Source organism: Lethenteron reissneri, chromosome 39 (genome assembly GCF_015708825.2).
Source record: "Lethenteron reissneri isolate LAM-NWPU_2019-01 chromosome 39, ASM1570882v1, whole genome shotgun sequence".
NCBI classification, from domain to species: domain Eukaryota; kingdom Metazoa; phylum Chordata; class Hyperoartia; order Petromyzontiformes; family Petromyzontidae; genus Lethenteron; species Lethenteron reissneri.
In genome coordinates, this window is record NC_083817.1 from 3,147,572 (window position 1) to 3,166,942 (window position 19,371).

General features: G+C 48.5%; 1 protein-coding gene across 2 annotated transcripts in view; it reads right to left on the reverse strand.

Moving 5' to 3' along the window:
• Positions 1-17,237, reverse strand: part of LOC133351833 (uncharacterized) — a 34,078-nt gene extending 16,841 nt beyond the window's left edge. For both annotated transcript variants that reach the window (XM_061567381.1, XM_061567380.1), the window contains exons 1-16: positions 17,110-17,237; positions 16,533-16,585; positions 14,786-14,855; positions 12,355-12,482; positions 11,842-11,998; positions 11,229-11,353; positions 10,294-10,374; positions 9,499-9,547; positions 7,522-7,600; positions 5,829-5,928; positions 4,878-4,951; positions 3,726-3,828; positions 3,514-3,626; positions 2,974-3,187; positions 1,815-1,937; positions 705-772 (exon numbers count right to left, since the gene is read on the reverse strand). In XM_061567381.1, coding sequence (XP_061423365.1) covers positions 705-772; positions 1,815-1,937; positions 2,974-3,187; positions 3,514-3,626; positions 3,726-3,828; positions 4,878-4,951; positions 5,829-5,928; positions 7,522-7,600; positions 9,499-9,547; positions 10,294-10,374; positions 11,229-11,353; positions 11,842-11,998; positions 12,355-12,482; positions 14,786-14,855; positions 16,533-16,550 — 1,502 coding nt within the window. In that variant the 5' untranslated portion in view covers positions 16,551-16,585; positions 17,110-17,237. The remainder of the gene's footprint in view (positions 1-704; positions 773-1,814; positions 1,938-2,973; positions 3,188-3,513; positions 3,627-3,725; positions 3,829-4,877; positions 4,952-5,828; positions 5,929-7,521; positions 7,601-9,498; positions 9,548-10,293; positions 10,375-11,228; positions 11,354-11,841; positions 11,999-12,354; positions 12,483-14,785; positions 14,856-16,532; positions 16,586-17,109) is intronic.
• Positions 17,238-19,371: the final 2,134 nt, after the last annotated feature.

Sequence of the window (19,371 nt, forward strand, 5' to 3'; positions counted from 1 at the left end):
CGCATAAGAAACGGGGGCGGGGGGGGTAAAGCCTCGATAATAATTTGTCTGCATTGGCCTTCAAATGAGTTAGATCGTCCGGCGGTGGACTATTTGTTTGTTTCAACACGTTAATATTATTCATCCTTGATCGTTTCTGCGTGGATTAAATATCGGCCGTTCTATAGGATTTGGAGGGGGGGGGGGTGCGTTAGGCGTACGTACGCAGGTGGGGGGGGGGGGGTGTAAAAAGTCCGCGTGCGTACAAGGAGGAGGGAGGGGTTAAGTTTTGGCAGATTTTTGCGGACCTACTAAATGGATAGCCCCTTGCACCATTACACCAATCCCGACAACTTTCTGTAACTGATGAGAAACTCATCCGACAAAAAAGTGTGTGTGGCCTGGAAGACAAACGCGAGCAATAATATTCCACGCAAAAGGCGGCATCCAGACTCGTGACCACTGACTCGGTGCTGGCATCATACTTTGCACGTCACATGACATTATCATACTCCATGTGTAATGCACACAGCCTTGTTTGAGACGAAAAGTCAAAAATCGTGGCCGTATTATTTTAGGCAGCAGCGGCAGCAGCAAGACAGTGCCAGAACTGTGCACCAGTTTCATCCGTGTGAGGTCTCATCGGTACAATCATCAACCCTCTGCAACGCGGTGCAGCATCAACTACCGAGCTGAACTCGATACGGCGAGGAGCAGCAGCTCACCCCATGTGCAGCGTCTCGGTGGAGCGAAGGACGCCGGATAGTGGCCTCCTGGGCAGAGCTTTCCCCGTCTGGAGACAAAAAACGTAGCGGATGATGCGACGCAGACGCAGGTGCCAGGGGCGAATGTGCCACACGCACACACACGCGCGCACACACACACACGCACGTACACACACGCACACGCACGCGCACACACACACGCACACACACACGCACACACACGCACGCACACACACGCACACACGCGCACACACACACGCGCACACACACACGCACACACACGCACGCACACACACGCACGCGCACACACACGCACGCACACACTCACACACACACACGCACACACACGCGCGCACACACACGCACGCACACGCACGCACACACACGCACACACACACGCACGCGCACACACACACGCGCGCACACACACACGCACGCACACACTCACACACACACACGCACACACACGCGCACACACACACGCACACACACGCACACACACACACGCGCGCACACACACGCACGCACACGCACGCACACACACGCACACACACACACGCGCACACACACACGCACGCGCGCGTGGCATTTTTATCGTGTCACCTATCCAGGACTCTTTGCAGATGCCAGACTTTGTCCGCGTATATGCCTGTACCTGACATTTTTGTGTGACAATGCAATGAGTGAATAAAGTAGTGGCGCGGTGGTACGAGTGCTGCGATTTGGGAAACGGATGGCGTCGTCAGCAGCAATTGGTACCTGCACCTGCCCTCAGCCAAGCCCCAAATGAGTGCCTGGATGCGTAAAGAGCGGCACTGGGCAGGGAAAGACATCGTGCTGTCCACACCACCTCCTCGTGCACCTTGGCGACCGCTCACAGTTCTTACCTCAACATTCTGCTTGTGTGCACGTGGCGATGTTCATGTTTATAAGGTTGGCTCTCTCGCTGTACACTCACTGCGGCGGTCAACATGCGGTCACCATGGAGGCAAGGCTGTCTTATCGTAAGCGTTTCTACATGATGATGTTTGGTCCAACTGCTAAGTATTCTTACGTAACATACAGCGTACACACGTAACAACTGAGCGTGCACGCTGCTGTGGGACGCACCACCAGCACGCAGTGCGGGTTGATGTGTCGAGCGCCCGGGTTGGAACAGCGCGGGAGGCAGCCACTCCACAGCTTCCCGAGGAGGAAGTTCGACGCACGGACGTGAGGATCTGCGGAGTCGGCCTGCCGGGGGAGAAGGGTGAAACCGCCGATTAGCGGACGCGTAGCGATGATCGGAGAGGGTGGAATGGTGGCACCGTGGTTCGGTTCCCATGCCATATAAACCTGGCGACATGAGTGGAATTCTCGGCCACGGCGAAAATCAGGACCGAGCGATATTGAAACTGGACCCTGGGAACCCCCTTCACCAACCTGCGCTGATCGGTTTGATGAAGTATGGTCAAACAAGCACCCTGACTGACTTAGCATCGGAAGGCCTTCGCCAAGAAGTGCCTTTACAAAGGGATGTGAATTACAGTGTGAACAATGCTCGCTGGACCTTGCCAGGCAATGTAGTGTAAAACGCTACCGATCTATCTTGATTGCAGGAATCCATACTCTTTGGTTCTTTCAGTAAAGTCACGTAGGTAAACAAAAATTAAAACAAAAAAGAATATATCACGACGTTTCGATCGCAACACAAACGGTCGTCCTCAGGTGGAAAAAATTAACCAGCAGTGGAACTGCTGATGGTTCAGCAGTTCCGCTGCTGGAGAGTATTGACTACTGATCTAACAGTGCTGCAGCCATCGACAGCCCTAACCCCAGCACCATCACTCACTTACTCTCATTCACCCCACCTTTATCCGTCCAATTTTTCCATGCGTGGTTCCGGCTGTGCTCGTTGACACGGCCACCGCCATTCTACTGGGTCCTCCAGGGCCTTCTTTTATTTCTAGCTCAACGAACGACGATGGCCTCAAATAAAAGTGTCCCCATGGTCAAACGAGTCGCGTGCAGTGCTCACCAAGCTGGTAGCGCACGTTGGCAGTTAGAAAATCCGCATTCCTATGGGAATGGAGCGATAGCTTCCAGCCTGAGCCACCCACCCAGTTGTGAAGCGTGGTTGGTATGGGCCCCGGTGCAAGGAATGAAATGCCCCCCCCCCCCCCACCGATAATTTTTTTTCGTAGTCTGGTGCCTGGGCCCTACCGGCCCGTGGTTCCAAAGTGTAACAACACCTTGCGTGATCAATAGCTACACCACCGCACCCACCCACCCGATCATGGTCAGCCCACGTTTGGCAGAGGAGCTGAGCCAGGGTGGTGAACACGGCCGGGTCTCCTGTGGCCACACGCAGCAGCCGCTCCAATCCGGCGTCGCCGCCGCTCCCACCGGTGCCAAGCCCCAGGAGGGTGAAGAAGACGGGGGCCGTGCAGAGCAGGGGGCAGGCCTCCGCTGCCAGGATGGCCAGGTGTTGCGCCATCGCCACGCTGTCAAACAAGTACGTTGCACAAAACAAAATAATATTCCCCATCGTTTGTTGCCCGCACGCAATTAGGGGGGCAACATGAAATCCATTAGACGGCAGCAATAAAGGAGCAAATGTTGAAGTTGTTACTGGACGACAGAAGATGTTTACTATTTGTTTTGCCGCAATACATTTCCTGACATGATTGCACAAGAGCAACTTGCAGCTGCTCAGCAGGCTACGCTCCTAAACTGCGCAGCTTACGAAAGGACACTCTTTTGGCAGAGGCACGGAGTTCGGCAACAAGAATAAGACACCAGCTGGCGCGTGGTGAGCGGCGCCGCATACCGCGCATCAGACCGCCGCCCGTTCCTCGAGCCGACAGCTTTGGGGCACGCGATTCCAGCGAGTACGTAGTAGAGGGCGAGGTGCAGCATGTCGTCACGTGGTCCCACCGTCGTCTGCCACACGCGAAAGGAGGCGAACGCAACAGGCAGTGGCGCAAACCCATCTCGTCGTTCGCCGCTTTTAGCGCAGAAGCAGCCGAGTCGCCGCTCTACCTGGCCAGCGTCGCGGCCCAGATGGACGGCGCTGAGCAGCAGACTGGCCACCCGCAACTGGACCTTGCGTGGAAGTCGCAGCAGTTCGCTCGTGTCCATTTCCCTGCGCCATCAGAAGCAAACGCACGCAGGTGTGCCACGCAGGTGTTGCCACGCTCGGGTCAAATTATAGAGAGAGGAATACGTCACAAAACTTGAAGCGGGCAGAACTGCATGTAAATGTATCATTTTTCGATTTAAAGCTTTCGTGACTGCAGGGATTCATCTTCTTGGTTCTTTCGGTAAAGTCACGTAGAAGGGAAGTAATAAAATAATAAAAATAAAACATAATAAAATAATTCTCACGACGTTTCGGCCACAACGCAAGCAGCCGTCCTCAGGTGAAGACCAGGTCTGTCGGGGAGACAGCATCTGAAATTTCAGACGCTGTCTTCAGACGCTGTCTCCCCAACAGACCTGGTCTTCACCTGAGGACGGCTGCTTGCGTTGTGGCCGAAACGTCGTGAGAATTATTTTATTATGTTTTATTTTTATTATTTTATTATTTCCCTTCTATGTGACTTTACCGAAAGAAGCAAGAAGATAAATGTATCATTTTGAGTGGTGTATTGTTATCATTCAGCAACTGATTTTTAAAAAAAATTGGGAATGTTATTGCCCCACTTACAGATTTCCCAAGAGAGCTGCTACCTCATGATGATTATATAAAACCAGGACAGGTGACAACTGAACACCACATCCCCCACCCCCTCCCCCGCAAGAGTGGCGCCTGTGCAACAGGGCTGAGACATCTCACGCATTTGGTTTCAGAACACGCGTCTCCTCGTACGCGCACGGTGGGTTTTTCTCGAGGCACTTCAGTTTCCTCCGCGTGCAAAGCATTTATTTAGGGGGTTGGCCAAACATCCCAGTTCAGGAACACCCTGAAAAAATAATCTGGAGGCTCATTGAGGCTTTGCTGGATAAATAAAGAACTATTGTTATTATTATCCTCCTCGTGCGTGTGACTTATGATCGGTGTAAAACATGTGCCTGCTTATTTTTTTTACGACACTCGCAATGTTCTCGGTGTAAATTCCAGGAGCCCTTGGGTCTCATGGTGAGGTTGCAAGTCGCCCAGGCTCGCATCTTACAAAACCACGAGTTCCTGACCTGATGTGGCTGAGCCCCGTGGCCCGGAGGGCCTGCTGGACCAGAGTGCACGGCAGACGGAACTCCAGGGCAGCCTGCACATTAAACACAGTGCACGGCGTGAATTGCATTATTGCCTCTTGGGGACACGTTAGTGGAACGGGGTGGGGGGGGAGTGTGCGTGGGGGGGGGAGAGATGAAATACAGCTGTACGTGTCTAGAATTGACCGGGGAGGGATGCTGTCACTCAACAGTGGGTAGAGAATGGCTAATCGTAGTTAACTATCTTCTTGGTTCTTTCGGTAAAGTCACGTAGAAGGGAAGTAATAAAATAATAAAAATAAAACATAATTTATATTTATTTTTATTATTTTATTACTTCCCTTCTACGTGACTTTACCGAAAGAATCAAGAAGATGAATCCCTGCAGTCACGAAAGCTTTAAATCGAATCGTAGTGAACTAGTTGTCTTTTGTCAACGTGACACTTTTTTTTACTGATTGGCCGTGTCGGGTGGTGGGGGGTTGCGACACATTTATAAATAATGCGATCGAACCCAAAACCTTTATTGTGAATAATATTGGTCGCGAAAGCCTACTACGTGTTAAACCAGCTAATAGTGATGTTGTTACTTTGTCACTCGGGGAGTAATGACAGTGGGTAGGGGATTTTTCCTGCTTAGTGTGGCGTGCGACCTGCGTTTGTAATGCATGAATTACCCTCACACGCAGGCTTTTGTGCATTGTGTTTTTGTTTTCTCTACTACCGAAGGACACAGGCATGTTTAAATCCACAAGTGAAGACGTAATGTTTATAGAGGCCCCTTTGTGCTGCCAAATGTGCACGCAGCTAAGATTCTCTCTGGTCCAGCTCCTTTTCTGACAATGTCCCACAGCAGGTGTGACCAGACCAGGTAGCTTGTGGGACACGTCCCTGCTGGTGCATTCCTACACGAGGCTCAGCAAGCCTCACCGTGAGCAGCACCAGCAGCGTGCCGCGTCTCTCCTGCTCCTTGTGTCCCTCGTGGACCAGGCTTTCGAGCGCGCCGGTCACGTCGATGCCCAAGCGTTCCCTGCAACGAATACGGGAAGAGCAATTCGGGAAGTTGTCCTGCGCAGGTTGGCGCTCAAGGACGGGGCGGCGCTGGCACGGACGAGCATGTCACGTTCACCGAAGTGAAACCGAGACGCCCCGCTCCTCCCAGAACGATGAGCGACAGCGTGCGAGTCCGTGGCCGGGGAATAATTAGAGGAAATCAAAGACAGAGCCAGGCAGCGCTTGCCCGCTCCCAGTTTTGCCGAGGACACAGCGGACTGCACACGTCGGCTTCTGCGAGCTTTTTGTAATTTCGGAAAATGTAAAAAAAAAACTAACTCGTTATTTTATACGCGCGTACTACATTCTTGTGGCTTTTTTTAACGAATGCAAAAGATTGACCTTTGAACTTTGCACTGCAACAGATTTGTGGCTAACAAAAGCCACTTTTTGGGGGGGTGGTGGTGGGTGGTGGGGGTGGGCGAAAGAGAGAGAGAGAAAAAAAGAGAGCACTTTTACCAGCTGTGTCAGCAAACGGCCACAACAGCGCGTGCACGCTCTACTGCCCAGCGCAGCACGCATGATTAGCCAGGGTGCCCCTGAGACAAGTGGGGTTGTGGAAGGCGGCGGCGTCGGCGGGGGGGGGGGGGGCGGCATTCACTGTGACTGTGGGGAAGAAGGGGGCACGTCAAGTGAGCCGGTGGGGAGCTGGTGGGGGGGGGGCGATGAGGGGCAGGAGGGACGGTCACTGTGGACCTTTGTTCTTACGACACAATCTCAGACTCCCGCTTTGTGATAAGTTCAAGCCGATTTAGAGCTTGTATACAATTACGGGGATCGTGCAAATGTTACAATGGGAAGGTCCGATGGGCATGCTTCGGTGTGTGTCGGCACGTTGCACGACATCGCTCACTGGGCCCTCCGTTTTGGGAGCGCGCGCGCACGTGTGTGTCCTGTGGATCTTCTCTGTGAGGACATCTGTGCCTCTTATCGTGGTGTTTAGTTTTCGACCGAGACTTGTCTGGCCACGGCTCTCCTCGTCAGTCCAGTGGTATCGCTATTATTCCACAAATGCATTATTCCCATTACACATTTCCATCTTGCGTTGTAGGTAATCATTACCGAGTGGATGATCATCTTGCAGTCACCTATGACACAAGGCAAAGATCTCCCGTATAGCATTAACAGACTGTAGGGGCAAGTGCTGTTAGCGAGCACCTATGAAGGCCGGAACGGTACACGAGGGGGTGGGTGGCCAGCACCACACCCGACCGCCTTTATCTTCCCAGTGGCTATGTTTACACACCGCACCAGGTACTCATTTGAGGCATGAGTCGACCTAGAGGAGGCCCGGGATCAGTTCAGATAATCGTCACTGGCGGTGTTGGCCGTGAGCGGGAATCAAACCCGGATCGCCGGGTTTATAGCGCAGCGCGCTACGCTACCGCTCCCCACCTATCACACGCACGCTTTGTCCAACCGTGGATGGTTTTTCCCATGCCGCAGCGGCTTTTACCCAGGGCGAAATTAAGGTTTTGTTAGGCGAGCATCGATCACTGGGGCACTGCAGCTTGCGGGAAGGACACCTCCAGCACCGAGGTCTCGCTCCTTCAATGTCCAGAGGTCTCACCCCTGCACGCTGCGCCACTCGAGCTGCGTCTGCCCCTGCGCCGTGTAGGCCAGATAGGAGAGACGGCGTTGATCCAGACCTTTGGGACATCAAAAGCCGGCACAGACGCACACACACAGAAGATAAATATCCCACATACAGATTATTCAGATAAGTGCTGTCAGCATGCATATACTACTAAGGCCAGCATAGCATACGAGGAGTGGTGTGGCAGAGGTCGCAAACGGGTTTTGATTCCTTATCCGTACCCGGCCGCACCAGGGTCGCAAACGGGTACCTGTACCCGGCCGGGTACGGGTAGCCGGGTATCGGGTAGGGTACGGGTATCGGGTACCCGGTTGCGACCTCTGTGGTGTGGCCAGCACCGTGCCTGGCCCCTGACGACTGGCGATATTTATGAACTCTACCAAGTACTCATTTATGGCTAGGTTCACCTAGGGGAGGCCCAACACATGTTTTGATAGGACTTGCCAATGGGGCTCATTCATGTTTGGGAATCAAACCCGGGTCGTCGGGTTGGTAGTACAGTGTCCGAACCACGAGGGCACACCGCTCCACACACACACGCACTCACATACGGATGAACACACATCCGCACGCCTGCCACACTTATTTTTCCACCCATTTAACTAATTAAAAATACCACCCCTTCACGATGAACATTTCACGAAAACAGACGAATATACTTGAGGCAATTGTTTCGGATATTGTTCCTCTCTCGGGACACCTACTGCTACTGCTCAAAACGTTGCCCGATTATATATTTCGGCCGAAAACATTGGCATTTTACATTTATTTCAATTATAGGGCAAGCACCTACGTTGAAGTTTGTGAATTCTTGTTGTACTTGTATTGGTTACACCATTGCCAGCAGAGTCACTTAACTTTCTATATTTATTATGTTTAGAACCAACGTTAAAATTCTAAATCCGCGAGGATTTAACGGTGCCGTAAATGGAACTTACTGCACCGTCGGGTACTCTTTCTCTTCTGGCCCTGGCTGTCACGGCCTCCGTGTTGAAGGCCCCCCCCCCTCCACCGCCCACCATTTCCCTTGAATTTGTTGCAATTATCGGTCAAAGCCTACTCCAAATATTTTCCAAACCCAAGCCCTCTATTTCCCCTCCCCGCCGCTTTTGTCTCAAAACATGAAACGTGTATTCCCAGTCAAGTTTTTTTCCCTTCAAAATGAGCAACAAACCACCCACCGTAAATCGTTTTTTTGTTCTGAACTAAACGCTAAGTTGGTGGTCACATCACAGCGAAACACCTTGGCAGTGGTTGCGGTGGCAGCCCGCGATGAGCCCGCAAACCGAAACTATTTTTGGGTGCGTCACGTGCCCACAAACATGATGCGATGAACAAACCCGCAATAACCTAATTGCATTCACCCTTGCGCGAATGAAGCACTTAATTTAATAGACTCGTTACAATTACATGTATATAAATAGCGTCAATGACGCTGATGCGTTCTTTTATATATTTGTTGTAATGATCTGAGCTCAATATTTGTGAATGTCTACCGAGGATATGTAGCAATTAAATAATTTCAGGGGCCCGGTGGATTATATTATTACATCGTGGGAGGTGGCGGCGCATTGGGGAGGCCTTCATCTAGCAGTGTATTGTTTTGTGTGTCTTCTTGGTTCTTTCGGTAAAGTCACGTAGAATGGAAATAATAAAATAATAAAAATACAACATAATAATATTATTCTCACGACGTTTCGGCCACAACGCAAGCAGCCGTCCTCAGGTGAAGACAGGTCTGTCGGGGAGACAGCGTCTGTGTGTGTTTAGTTTGTTGTTCTTCCCCCTGCATCTCCGATTAGCACGGCTGGCTACGTACGGTGCGAAAGAAGTTCAACATACAGTACGTACCCATAATTATATTTTTCTTATAAATTCACGGCCCATTTGGGCCGTCAAGTGGATTTAGGGCTGTAATTTCGCGGCACAAACCAAGGGATGGAGTCTCACCCACGTTGTGTGGCTCCTCCAAGGGAAATCTTCGCATGAAGTGAAGCGTCTGAAAGAAAAAATCTAGTGAACTTCAAAAAGGCAATAATCACCGGTATCCGCCGTACGGTGAAGGTTAAATCTTGGTATAAAAAAAGACATCGCACCAAAGGTAAACGTCAAAGCCCAACTAAGAGCTGTGTAAAAGAGTGACAGGCTAAGACGAATTGGGGAGTGTGTGTGCTGAGCGAAGGACGTAGGTGGGTGTCTCTCTACAGGCGTGTTTGATCATGTGTCAATAATTTGCCTGGACAAACACGTGTTCGTCGAGTGGCATGAGCATGGCACTCTCATCAATGGCCAAGCCTCGCACATCCTCCTGCACAAACACAACGGCAGATTAAAACATTCCCGATTTGAAGCTTTCGTGACTGCAAGGATTCATATTCTTAGGTTTTTTTCGGTAAAGTCACGTAGGTAAAAAATTTAAATTTAAATTAATAAAAGTAAAATTAAAATAAAATAAAAATCACGACGTTTCGAAGGCAACACAAGCTTCCGTCTTCAGGTGGAACCGTCACAGCACGATAGCTGTATCAAGTAATTTAATTTTAATTTTTACCTACGTGACTTTACCGAAAAAACCTAAGAATATAAAACATTCCCCTCGGTGTGAAAGGCTGTTACCTACATGCTGTACGTCATCAGCTTTTAAGACGGACGGACGGATAGTCGGTCACATTTGAAATAGCGTCATTTGTGAAATGTGAAATACTCTAGCAACAATTTTCACGTATCTCCAAATCTCTCGCGTACCCGTTCGCCATAGCTGCACGTCTGCATGAGGTTGTGACGGGACGATGGTACAAAGATCTCCATCCTGGAAAACTTCCGTCTCTAGGAGGGCGGCATCACACATGACATGCAGTGTCTCCTCATTAAGAGGTCTGAGAAGTTTACAGATGGTTTGTTTTCAAACTCTTCAGTTTTAAAAGATGTACATGTTTTTTGTACGTTTTTTTGTCTTGTTAAATCTAGAGGGTTTTTTGTTTGTTGTTGTAAATTGTTCAGCTTTAGTTGATAAATGCAGAGGTGTTTGCCCATAGAGTCTAGAGCAGTGGTTCTTAACCTGGGGTGCACGAACCCCCTGGGTGTGCGAGATGCCCTTTCTGGGGGTGCGAGACATGGACAGATTTTTTTAGAAGGTAAATCGTAGAAACACAAATTAAACACGGGCACGTAAGTACAACTACTCTGTTTCATCAAACCCTGTGTATTTACTAACAATATACTTTGTTTTACGATTGAGAACCAAAGGGGTGCAAGGCTGCAGTAAAGGTTAATAACCACTGGTCTAGAGGCTTTCATTCTCCACATCAGTCAAAACTACAGAGGCACGGCAAAGCCATCGGAACGCAGCGGCAGTGACGAATATCCAACACGACATACGGCGTCACCTTACGCATGCGAGACGACCACCTCGCTGCCAGGCTCTGTTTCGGTGTCTTGTCGCTAACAATTCATGGGCCAGCTTGTGAAGGATCCATGCAAACTAAGATGTAACTTTCCAAATCAAGGGCGACTTGAGGCCATTGGCGACCACAGCAGCAGCTGGCTGGCGTGTGGGAAGGGCCTTGTGGGCGACGGCGACATCGTTTTGGGGAAATCGAGGCTCCGAGGGCACCTCGAGACCGCGAGCATTCGACCCCTGCGAGGTTCGACTCGCCGACGATGGGTGGCAGCGGACTCACGATGGGCCGCGGGCTCAGGGCTGCGTCCTGAACGTACTGCTCCACGCGTAGGCGCTCGGTCGACGTCGCGAGGAGGCCGTCCAGAGACCAGACGCGCGGCAGGGAGTCCACGGCGTGGACACGGTCTGCGGGGAACGCAGCTCTGCACGATCAACCTCACGGTTCTACATTTTGTTACGGATCTGCCTTCAATAATTGTCGTAGAGGCGTAAATGCATAACTGTACAAATACTATGTTGTGTTTTCAAGGGATGTCCATCCAGCACATGTTTGATTTGGCGATATGATTGTACGTGACTTTTGTTTCATGAGTTGAGCCCAACTTTTCTAAGTTGCCTGTGGTTGCCTTACAATAACAATAAAAGTTTTCTCAAATCTGCAGCAATGGGTAACTCGGGCGGCAACCTTCAATCAGATCACAGAGATTTCAAAGTACCCAAGATTGCGCGCAGCACTCTGTATCGATCAACCATCGTCCTCAAACACACCTTTCAGCAGACTCTGTGGCTCTTGGTCATTGCCGTGCTAAGTTACCACAGTTGCTCAAGTTTAATTTATAGCTGGCGGCGATTGCTCTGAAATTGTGGGGCTGCCCGCCACCGCGTGAACCCACAGTGAGGGTCGCGCTGCAGAGCCGGGTTCCCGTGGAGCCGCAAGTTCAGGACGTGCAGAGGTCGGAGGTCATGCAGACTCTGCCACTGCAGAAGGTTTCCGGACAAGTCGAGGCTTCCCAGCGCCACGAACACGCCCAGGCCGGCCACGCACTCAAGCTGCACGTACACACACGTACACACACGTAGACGCGTCGGTGGGATGAAAGCTGGGTGTGGTGGTTCACAATTATAATCCAGTGATGACATCCAGTGGGGAGAGTACGGGAGCTGAAAGGGCACGGACACCGTGCAGTAAAATAACCACCATGACCCGAACGGTGCATTGAGGCTCTCATACATCCGTGCATTGACAAAAATGGTATTTACTTGTCAAAACCATTATTATTAAATTACATTATTATTATTAAAAACTGGAAGACGCACATTAATTTCCGGGAATTGCAATGAGACGCAATGGAAGAAATCATAATATTGAGCCGTGCAGCTCAGTGCGAGGCTTGGCTGTCACGTGCCTGGTTGTTTTGCAGGTCCAGGTGCCACAGCCGTGAGCAGCGACTCAGCGAGTCGAGGTCCCGCAGGGCATTGCCTCTCGCAAGCAGCACTTGCACGTTGGGACACTTACCCAGCTCCTCCAGCCAACCTGCACGCCACCCACCCCCACAATGCAAAGCGAGGTGGTAAGCTGCTGACCCCAGCCCTCCTGGACATCTGTGATAAAGAGCTTCATAGCATAGCTCAGCAGATTCCTCCAGGATAAATATTTTAATTCTGATATCGCCGGTCTCTGGTCGGTGTTTTCAGCAATACCATCACCCCCCCCCCCCCCCGCATTGCTCTGTACCACTCTCCTACAACAGTTCCATTTGAATAAATTATGTTAAGCTTTCTAATGTCTTGGTCCCTTTGATGTGTATGCCCCCCTCCCTTACCCCCGACTTCATATGTGACCACAATTATGCGACTTATAAATGCAATTTGTATTTTGTACATTTGCATCATATGCATGAGTGGCGATGCCTCTTTATGCCTGTATATATATTGCACGACCAACTGTCTGCAAAATCTAGATTTGACAGAAGAATTTACAGAAGTCGGTGAAACAAAAATGCCGCTTCAGAAATCTGTGACGTGAACTATGTCAATGAGTGGCCAAAATGCTGCCATTATAAATCAATGTCAGATTTTCCAGAACAGGATTCCTAAGTTCAAGGAATGCCTTATCTAATGTTTTTTGTAAAGTAAACATGCATTAGGTCATCCTCGTTTTGTGGTAGGAAAGCGTAATCTTACTGGCTAAAATTCCAAGACGATTGCTCAAGGGCACAGAGATATCAAAGACACTCCCGAACAGCATGTATACAATTATTTTCGGCAAGTGTCTGGTTCTCATGCGTCTCTGTTATAAAACGCGCACGAGTGATGTCACCTGCGTGGGAGTTAACTATAAAGTCTTTGTTATATCTGGCACCACGCCTCTCACCTGAAACTGACCTGGGACTCATTAATTCGGGGCCCCGGCCCCCAAGAATGGCCTGGGACGTATTGGTGCTCTCCAAGGCTGTTGTTAGAGCTCGTCGTTGTTGTTGACGTTGAGCCCCAGTTGCCACGGTGGCGAGATGTTAACTACCTCACCTGGTATACAGGAGGTTGTGGGTTCGCATCCCTACCCTAACACCTGTATATTTGGAGTTTGCATGTTCTCACAGGGGTCGTGTGGATTTTTCTCCGGCTCTTCCGGCTTTGCCCTCTATATTTAGAAACATGCTTATCTAGTATTTGACTGCTATACATTTCCACATGATAAGCCACTTGGTTGAGCTATCATTTGTGTCCAGGTCGCTTCTGAAAAAGAACTATATGGCTCAGTGGGCCTTACTTGGTAAAATAAAAAAATATGTAATCGTTTTTTTCAATCCTGGGATGTAACACAGTGTTGCCCTCCCATATTCCATGTTTCCCTGCCTGGACCCCCCCCCCCCCCCCCCGTCTTCTGCCCCTAATGTAATTCTTTAATCTTGTAAAGTATCGAGAGGTGTCGTTGCATGTAGTCGCTATGAAACTGAAATCATAGTTGTAGGTTTGTGTATATAGAGCCCTTTATAGTACTGATAATATATTAGAATGCAACCTTAAAATATCCTCCCTGGAAGTCTAACGCTATTTGAGGGCCCTGATATTGATGAGTGCACAGGTGACTCGAAACCCCACACGATATTTCCGTCGATATTGTATGAATCCCACTCAAACAACCATTTCACGATGCTCATATCCATTGCGGGCTCCAAAACCAGTCGTGAAAATTGCACATTCCCATGACGGGGGCTAAGATTATACCCAGGAAAGTTAAACCACTGCTGACATTCCCACTACGATGTACTGTGGTTATCGGGTACGACAGGCTGAATTGACTCCAACCCCCCACCCCACCAGAATTTCAACTCTCAACTTTCCAATGGTAAGTCGAAAGCTCTGCCAACGTCCTGCCCAGCTGAATAATTACCACAACGTTGGTGGCATTAGGTTTATGCTATGCTGCCAGTGTGCTCTGGCTCAATACTCGTCAACTGGAATCTGTCCAACTCACCAGGAAATTTAAGCATGCAGCCAACGGTGGCTTCACGTAGCATCGAGCCTTGCTTTGATTGAGGCTTATTAAATGCAGGGAATTAACCTCAACTGGCACGTTAATTCTCAAAATATGCCATTGTATGATTGTTCTTTTTTTATATTCTCATATTGCTTACATCAAATGTGGGTCAACAGACTTAATGTGAACCACACAAGAGGCTCTTTGTGGCATTCGCGGCAGTTATAAGCCGCACGCAACCTGTCTGAGGGCCTGTGGCGCGTGGATGGTTACGGTGGCTCGAGGCCGGTCCTTGCGTCGTTGAGTTTGTGTCGGGAGCTGTGTGACCGTGGCGAGTACGCAGTGCTGACACTTGCCCACGTGTGCGTCAGATACGTCCAGGTACTCCAGCTCCTCCAGCGGGGCCTGCACCCTCGCCTGCAAAAGCTGTGGCGGTTGCGGTGAAATGGGACACCACAACCATCATCATCACACATTACCATTATCGTCGTCATCATCACCGTTGTCAGTGGCGCACCCAGCTAAACGTTTCAGAGGCAGAACATTTTTTTCTACGAAGAGCACCAAATTATAAGTACATTTCCCAAAGTTATTAAATGTTATAAAATGAGATGTACATCGAGAATTATCTTTTTTTTTAATTTTACATTATGTAAACAATGGTTGTTTAAAAATGTCAGGTGGGCCGAGGCAACTGTCGTTTTTAAATCCTTTATGTTAAGTTCACTTGCTTGATTTCGATTTAAAGCTTTCGTGACTGCAGGGATCCATCTTCTTGGTTCCTAGCTTAAGCTCCTAGCTTGGTAGTGTCTCATTCTTCACCTGAAGACGGCTGCTTGCGTTGTAGCCGAAACGTCGTGAGAATTATTTTATTTTATTATGTTTTATTTTTATTATTTTATTACTTCCCTTCTACGTGACTTTACCGAAAGAACCAAGAAGATTCACTTGCTTGCTTGCTTACAACCGTGCAAATCTTTCGGTCGTTTTTTAACCCACTTCCCGTGATCCAATCGAGCTGACATTTTGCACACAGACTCGTTGTACGTGACAATGTATTTTCGTTATTTATTTTTTACACTTTTTAGGAAAAAATAAATTATTTTAATTACCAATTGCTTAATGGTGGCAGCCATTCATCTGACCCATAGGTGGCAGCCATCTCAAGCCAGAGGTCGAGAGGACTCTAGCCGCCACGCATATAAAGGATTTATAGTGAAAAACTTTGTTTTTACGGGTAATTTGTTATCCCCCTCACCCCCGCCTCGGGTGTGCCTCTGATCTTGTCATGAAGCAAAATTAGCTTTTATGCCCTTTGGCAGTTTGGCCTTTGGGATTCCATGCTAGTGCATTTCATGGGCGTGCATGCATCCCTGGAAAGAATTCTTCATTCGTAAACAGTTTCCAAAATGTAACATAACATGGTAATTAAAAAGGCTAGAAATACATGGCAGGACAATTCAATGTTAATGGAAAATATCTCTCTACAGTGTGTTTTCGGACTGTGCGGCGTGTTATTCCGCGTGATGTCCGACGTTTTGCTCCAAGTGCTGAGACCTCCTTTAGTTCCTGAAGAGGCTCCCAAACTGAAAAAGCTCCCAGCACGTGGAGCGAAACATCGGCCACAATGCCGAGCAAGATGCGGCATAACCCGAAAAACACATCAGATCTATACAGCACAACCATGGAAAGCTAACTTGCCAATGCGATGGAAAATGTTTACCGGTTTGCAATGTAGCACTTTCAACAGCATTCTTATGCAGCTCTTGTTCAGTTCATTTATTAGGTACAGTATAGCCCTGTGAGCCATTCGGCTCTTGAATCGGGTGCAACCGCAATAAACAAAAACATGAACAAGAAACATCTTAAAGTGACTATGCACAACAAAAAAATCCAGGAAATCTACTGGTAGTATTTATGCAGCAGCTACTACCCTCCAGCAAAAGTAATAGATTCCAGGTTTTTCAAAAGTCTTTACATCAGTGTGTAAAAAAAAAACTCGCTGCTTTTAGGATAAACTGAGGTCACCATGGACGGATCAATGTACTCTGCCTCACGTGATGTGCATTGAGCGTGTAAGAAAGGGGGGCCACTTCAAATTACCTTGTCCAAGAGACGCATCGTGGAAACAGGACTCCCTCAAAGCGTGCAATTTCCTGGAACAGTTAACACAATGAGTGTCTTTAAAAAAGAAAAGTATGTTTACAGTATAAGACAAACTAAGTCGTGCGAGTTGGCACGCTGCTAGGAAGGTGGACATGGGACTTGTAGAAGGCTAAATGAACGTATGACAGGAACACGCGCACTCGTGTGACACAAGGGTTAGAATTGAAACAATAAAATTCAAATACACTATTCACTTCACGGAATAGTAGTGTTTTGCACTTCGCTCATACGGCATTATCGCTACAAACTATATATAAGATAAAATGAAAACGATGTAGCATAGTTTGAATGCTCTTTGCGGGAAAGCCACAACTTCCTCTGGTCATGATATGCATACTTTGTAGAAAAGTATATATTTCACCACTCTAATCACTCGCCGTCCCCGTCCAAAGATCTTTCGCAATCATAAAGAGAATACTGGTTTTATTAACATACACAAATTAGATCAGAACATATATATTTTTTTAAAGCACTCGACAGTACAACATTTCTACCCAAGCAAGACAAAACTTACATTTGGTCATGGACTTGCGTGTTGGGTGGTGTATGCTTTCTGTGGCCCAAGCTTGTTATATCTCCACACCGATCCTTCTGCCCAACACACCGTACAAACTTGCAGCGTTCTGTACACTTGTCCCGCTGTCTGGGCAAGTGTGGGCTGTATGTAGTGTACCGGTAAATATTTGTACAACATCGTGCCGGGATACGGACGCGATGCAAAGTTCACAGCCAAGAAAGAGAGAGAGGGGGGGCCCCTTTTGTGTGGCCACAATCATCTGTGTGTGTGTGAAGCCGTAGTCAAGTGAAAAGCCCTCGAATGTTTTGGAGTACAGTGAATGAAACTTAATATCGTGGATTTCCACCACCCCCCCCGCCCCCCAACTTAATTTCTTAATTTGATTTTCATTGAGACATCATCAAAGGGGGAAAACTTTCAACCATGAGTGGTCTGGGAATGGAATGAGGTCATCGGTCTCCATGGCTTCGGGGATGCGAGCGTAAAGCCCCAGTAAGCACAATGTGCACGAAGCAGCAATGTGGGAGTTTTTAGAATTCTCTGGCAAGGGCTGTGGCTCTGAGAGCACAGTGGAATGAAGATCCCCTGATGGGACACATAGACTGTTTATTGTGGAGATGTGCTTTGTGTGTAAGCTGCTCACACCATGCAAATGCGAACCCACCCTAAAGCCCTTGCGTGAATTATATTACACTCTACGCACACAATTGACTTTTCTCCCCGTTACTTTGTGCTGGAATGGAACGGTGGTGCAGCGGTTAGCGTATTGATTGCGCAATGAATTCTGCCCCCTGAACTCAATTCTTGGCCACGGTTAAAATCATTGTCGAAGGATCCTACGCTGACTACCGTGAATGATTGTCGTACAACCCCCATAACCAACAGGCGTGAATAGGAAGGTCTTAATTACATGTCGATAATTTGTCTTATATTGTATGTAATTTTGTTTACTATACTACATATGGGTTGTCACTTTTAGACAGAGATGTTCATTGAAAGAGGCTTGAAGTCCCAATGGGGTTTCACCCGATAAAATAAGGTCTACCAACAGATACACTCACTCAACATATGGAACTTTGTTGGATGCTTGGCACTCTTAAAACTTTTACATCGCATTCATAATCTGAGGTTAAACTGTGAACATTCCCTGACGTTGCCTGCATCGAATAGCGTGAACGTCGATTGTTTGTTTTTTGTTTCGTGTATGAATAAACTTTTTTTTCTCCCTGTGGCACACCACGGGCAAGAGAATCAAGGATGTATTGTACGGAAAAGGGACAAAGGAACAGGAAAGAGATGCCAGGACAGAGGTCCACAGGACGGACAAAGAGGCCACGGCTCAAGATGAGCAGCAGGAATAAAGGAGCCTCAGGCAGGAAAGAGGAGGTGGGGGGTGAAGGAATGATCGTGCCCAGATGTTGTGGATGAGAGGGTGGTGATGATGAGAGGGGATGAACAAGATAGAGAAGGAAGTGAGCTGGATGAAGCGGCGGCTGTTTTCAAAGGGGGCGGGGAGAGGGGCGGGGCTCAGAGTGGGGGTGGCCACACGCAAGTCACGTGACCAATGGGAGGCTTGAGGTGATTTAGATATTCTGGAGATGCAATGGGTTCAAGTGACCCATGGGGCCACGAGAGGCAGCAAATCACCACAACATAAAACACGAGTGACGCACGATTGTTAAAACTTGTAAATGACGAGAAACACCCATCTCAACAGAAATATAGTGCGGGCGGGGGGACCATAATTGCACAAATTTATATTGTGGGATGGCCTAAGAAAAAAGGATCACAATGCAGTTCTTCAGGAACTGGTGGTTTGTGTGTAATAGACAAAAACGGAGTGCTTGTTTCCATGTGTTTGTGCGACGTCTGAAACTTGCATGCCTGATTATGAATACGGGCAATATCTAAATGACGTGACATTTTTTAAACTTGGAATTGCATTAAATTATGAATTGGAATCTAAATTACACACCTCAAAACAATTGATAACGTGTATTTACATATATGATTATATTATATAGCGCTTCTTTCTCTAAGGATGCTGGTGTTCATGAAGCCACTTCCTCTGCTGTGCTCGCTCACGAATGGATCGCACACAGCTGTATAGTCTATTGTTAAATATATGACAAACAATAGAAACGAGATGGTAAAACGGAGGCAGGAGAATCGATTCTTGCAATCGAATTGCCAAGCGGGATCGTTACACCCCCACCCATTCCAACAGCTCCCCTCTCACACAGCCCCGCCCCTATCCTC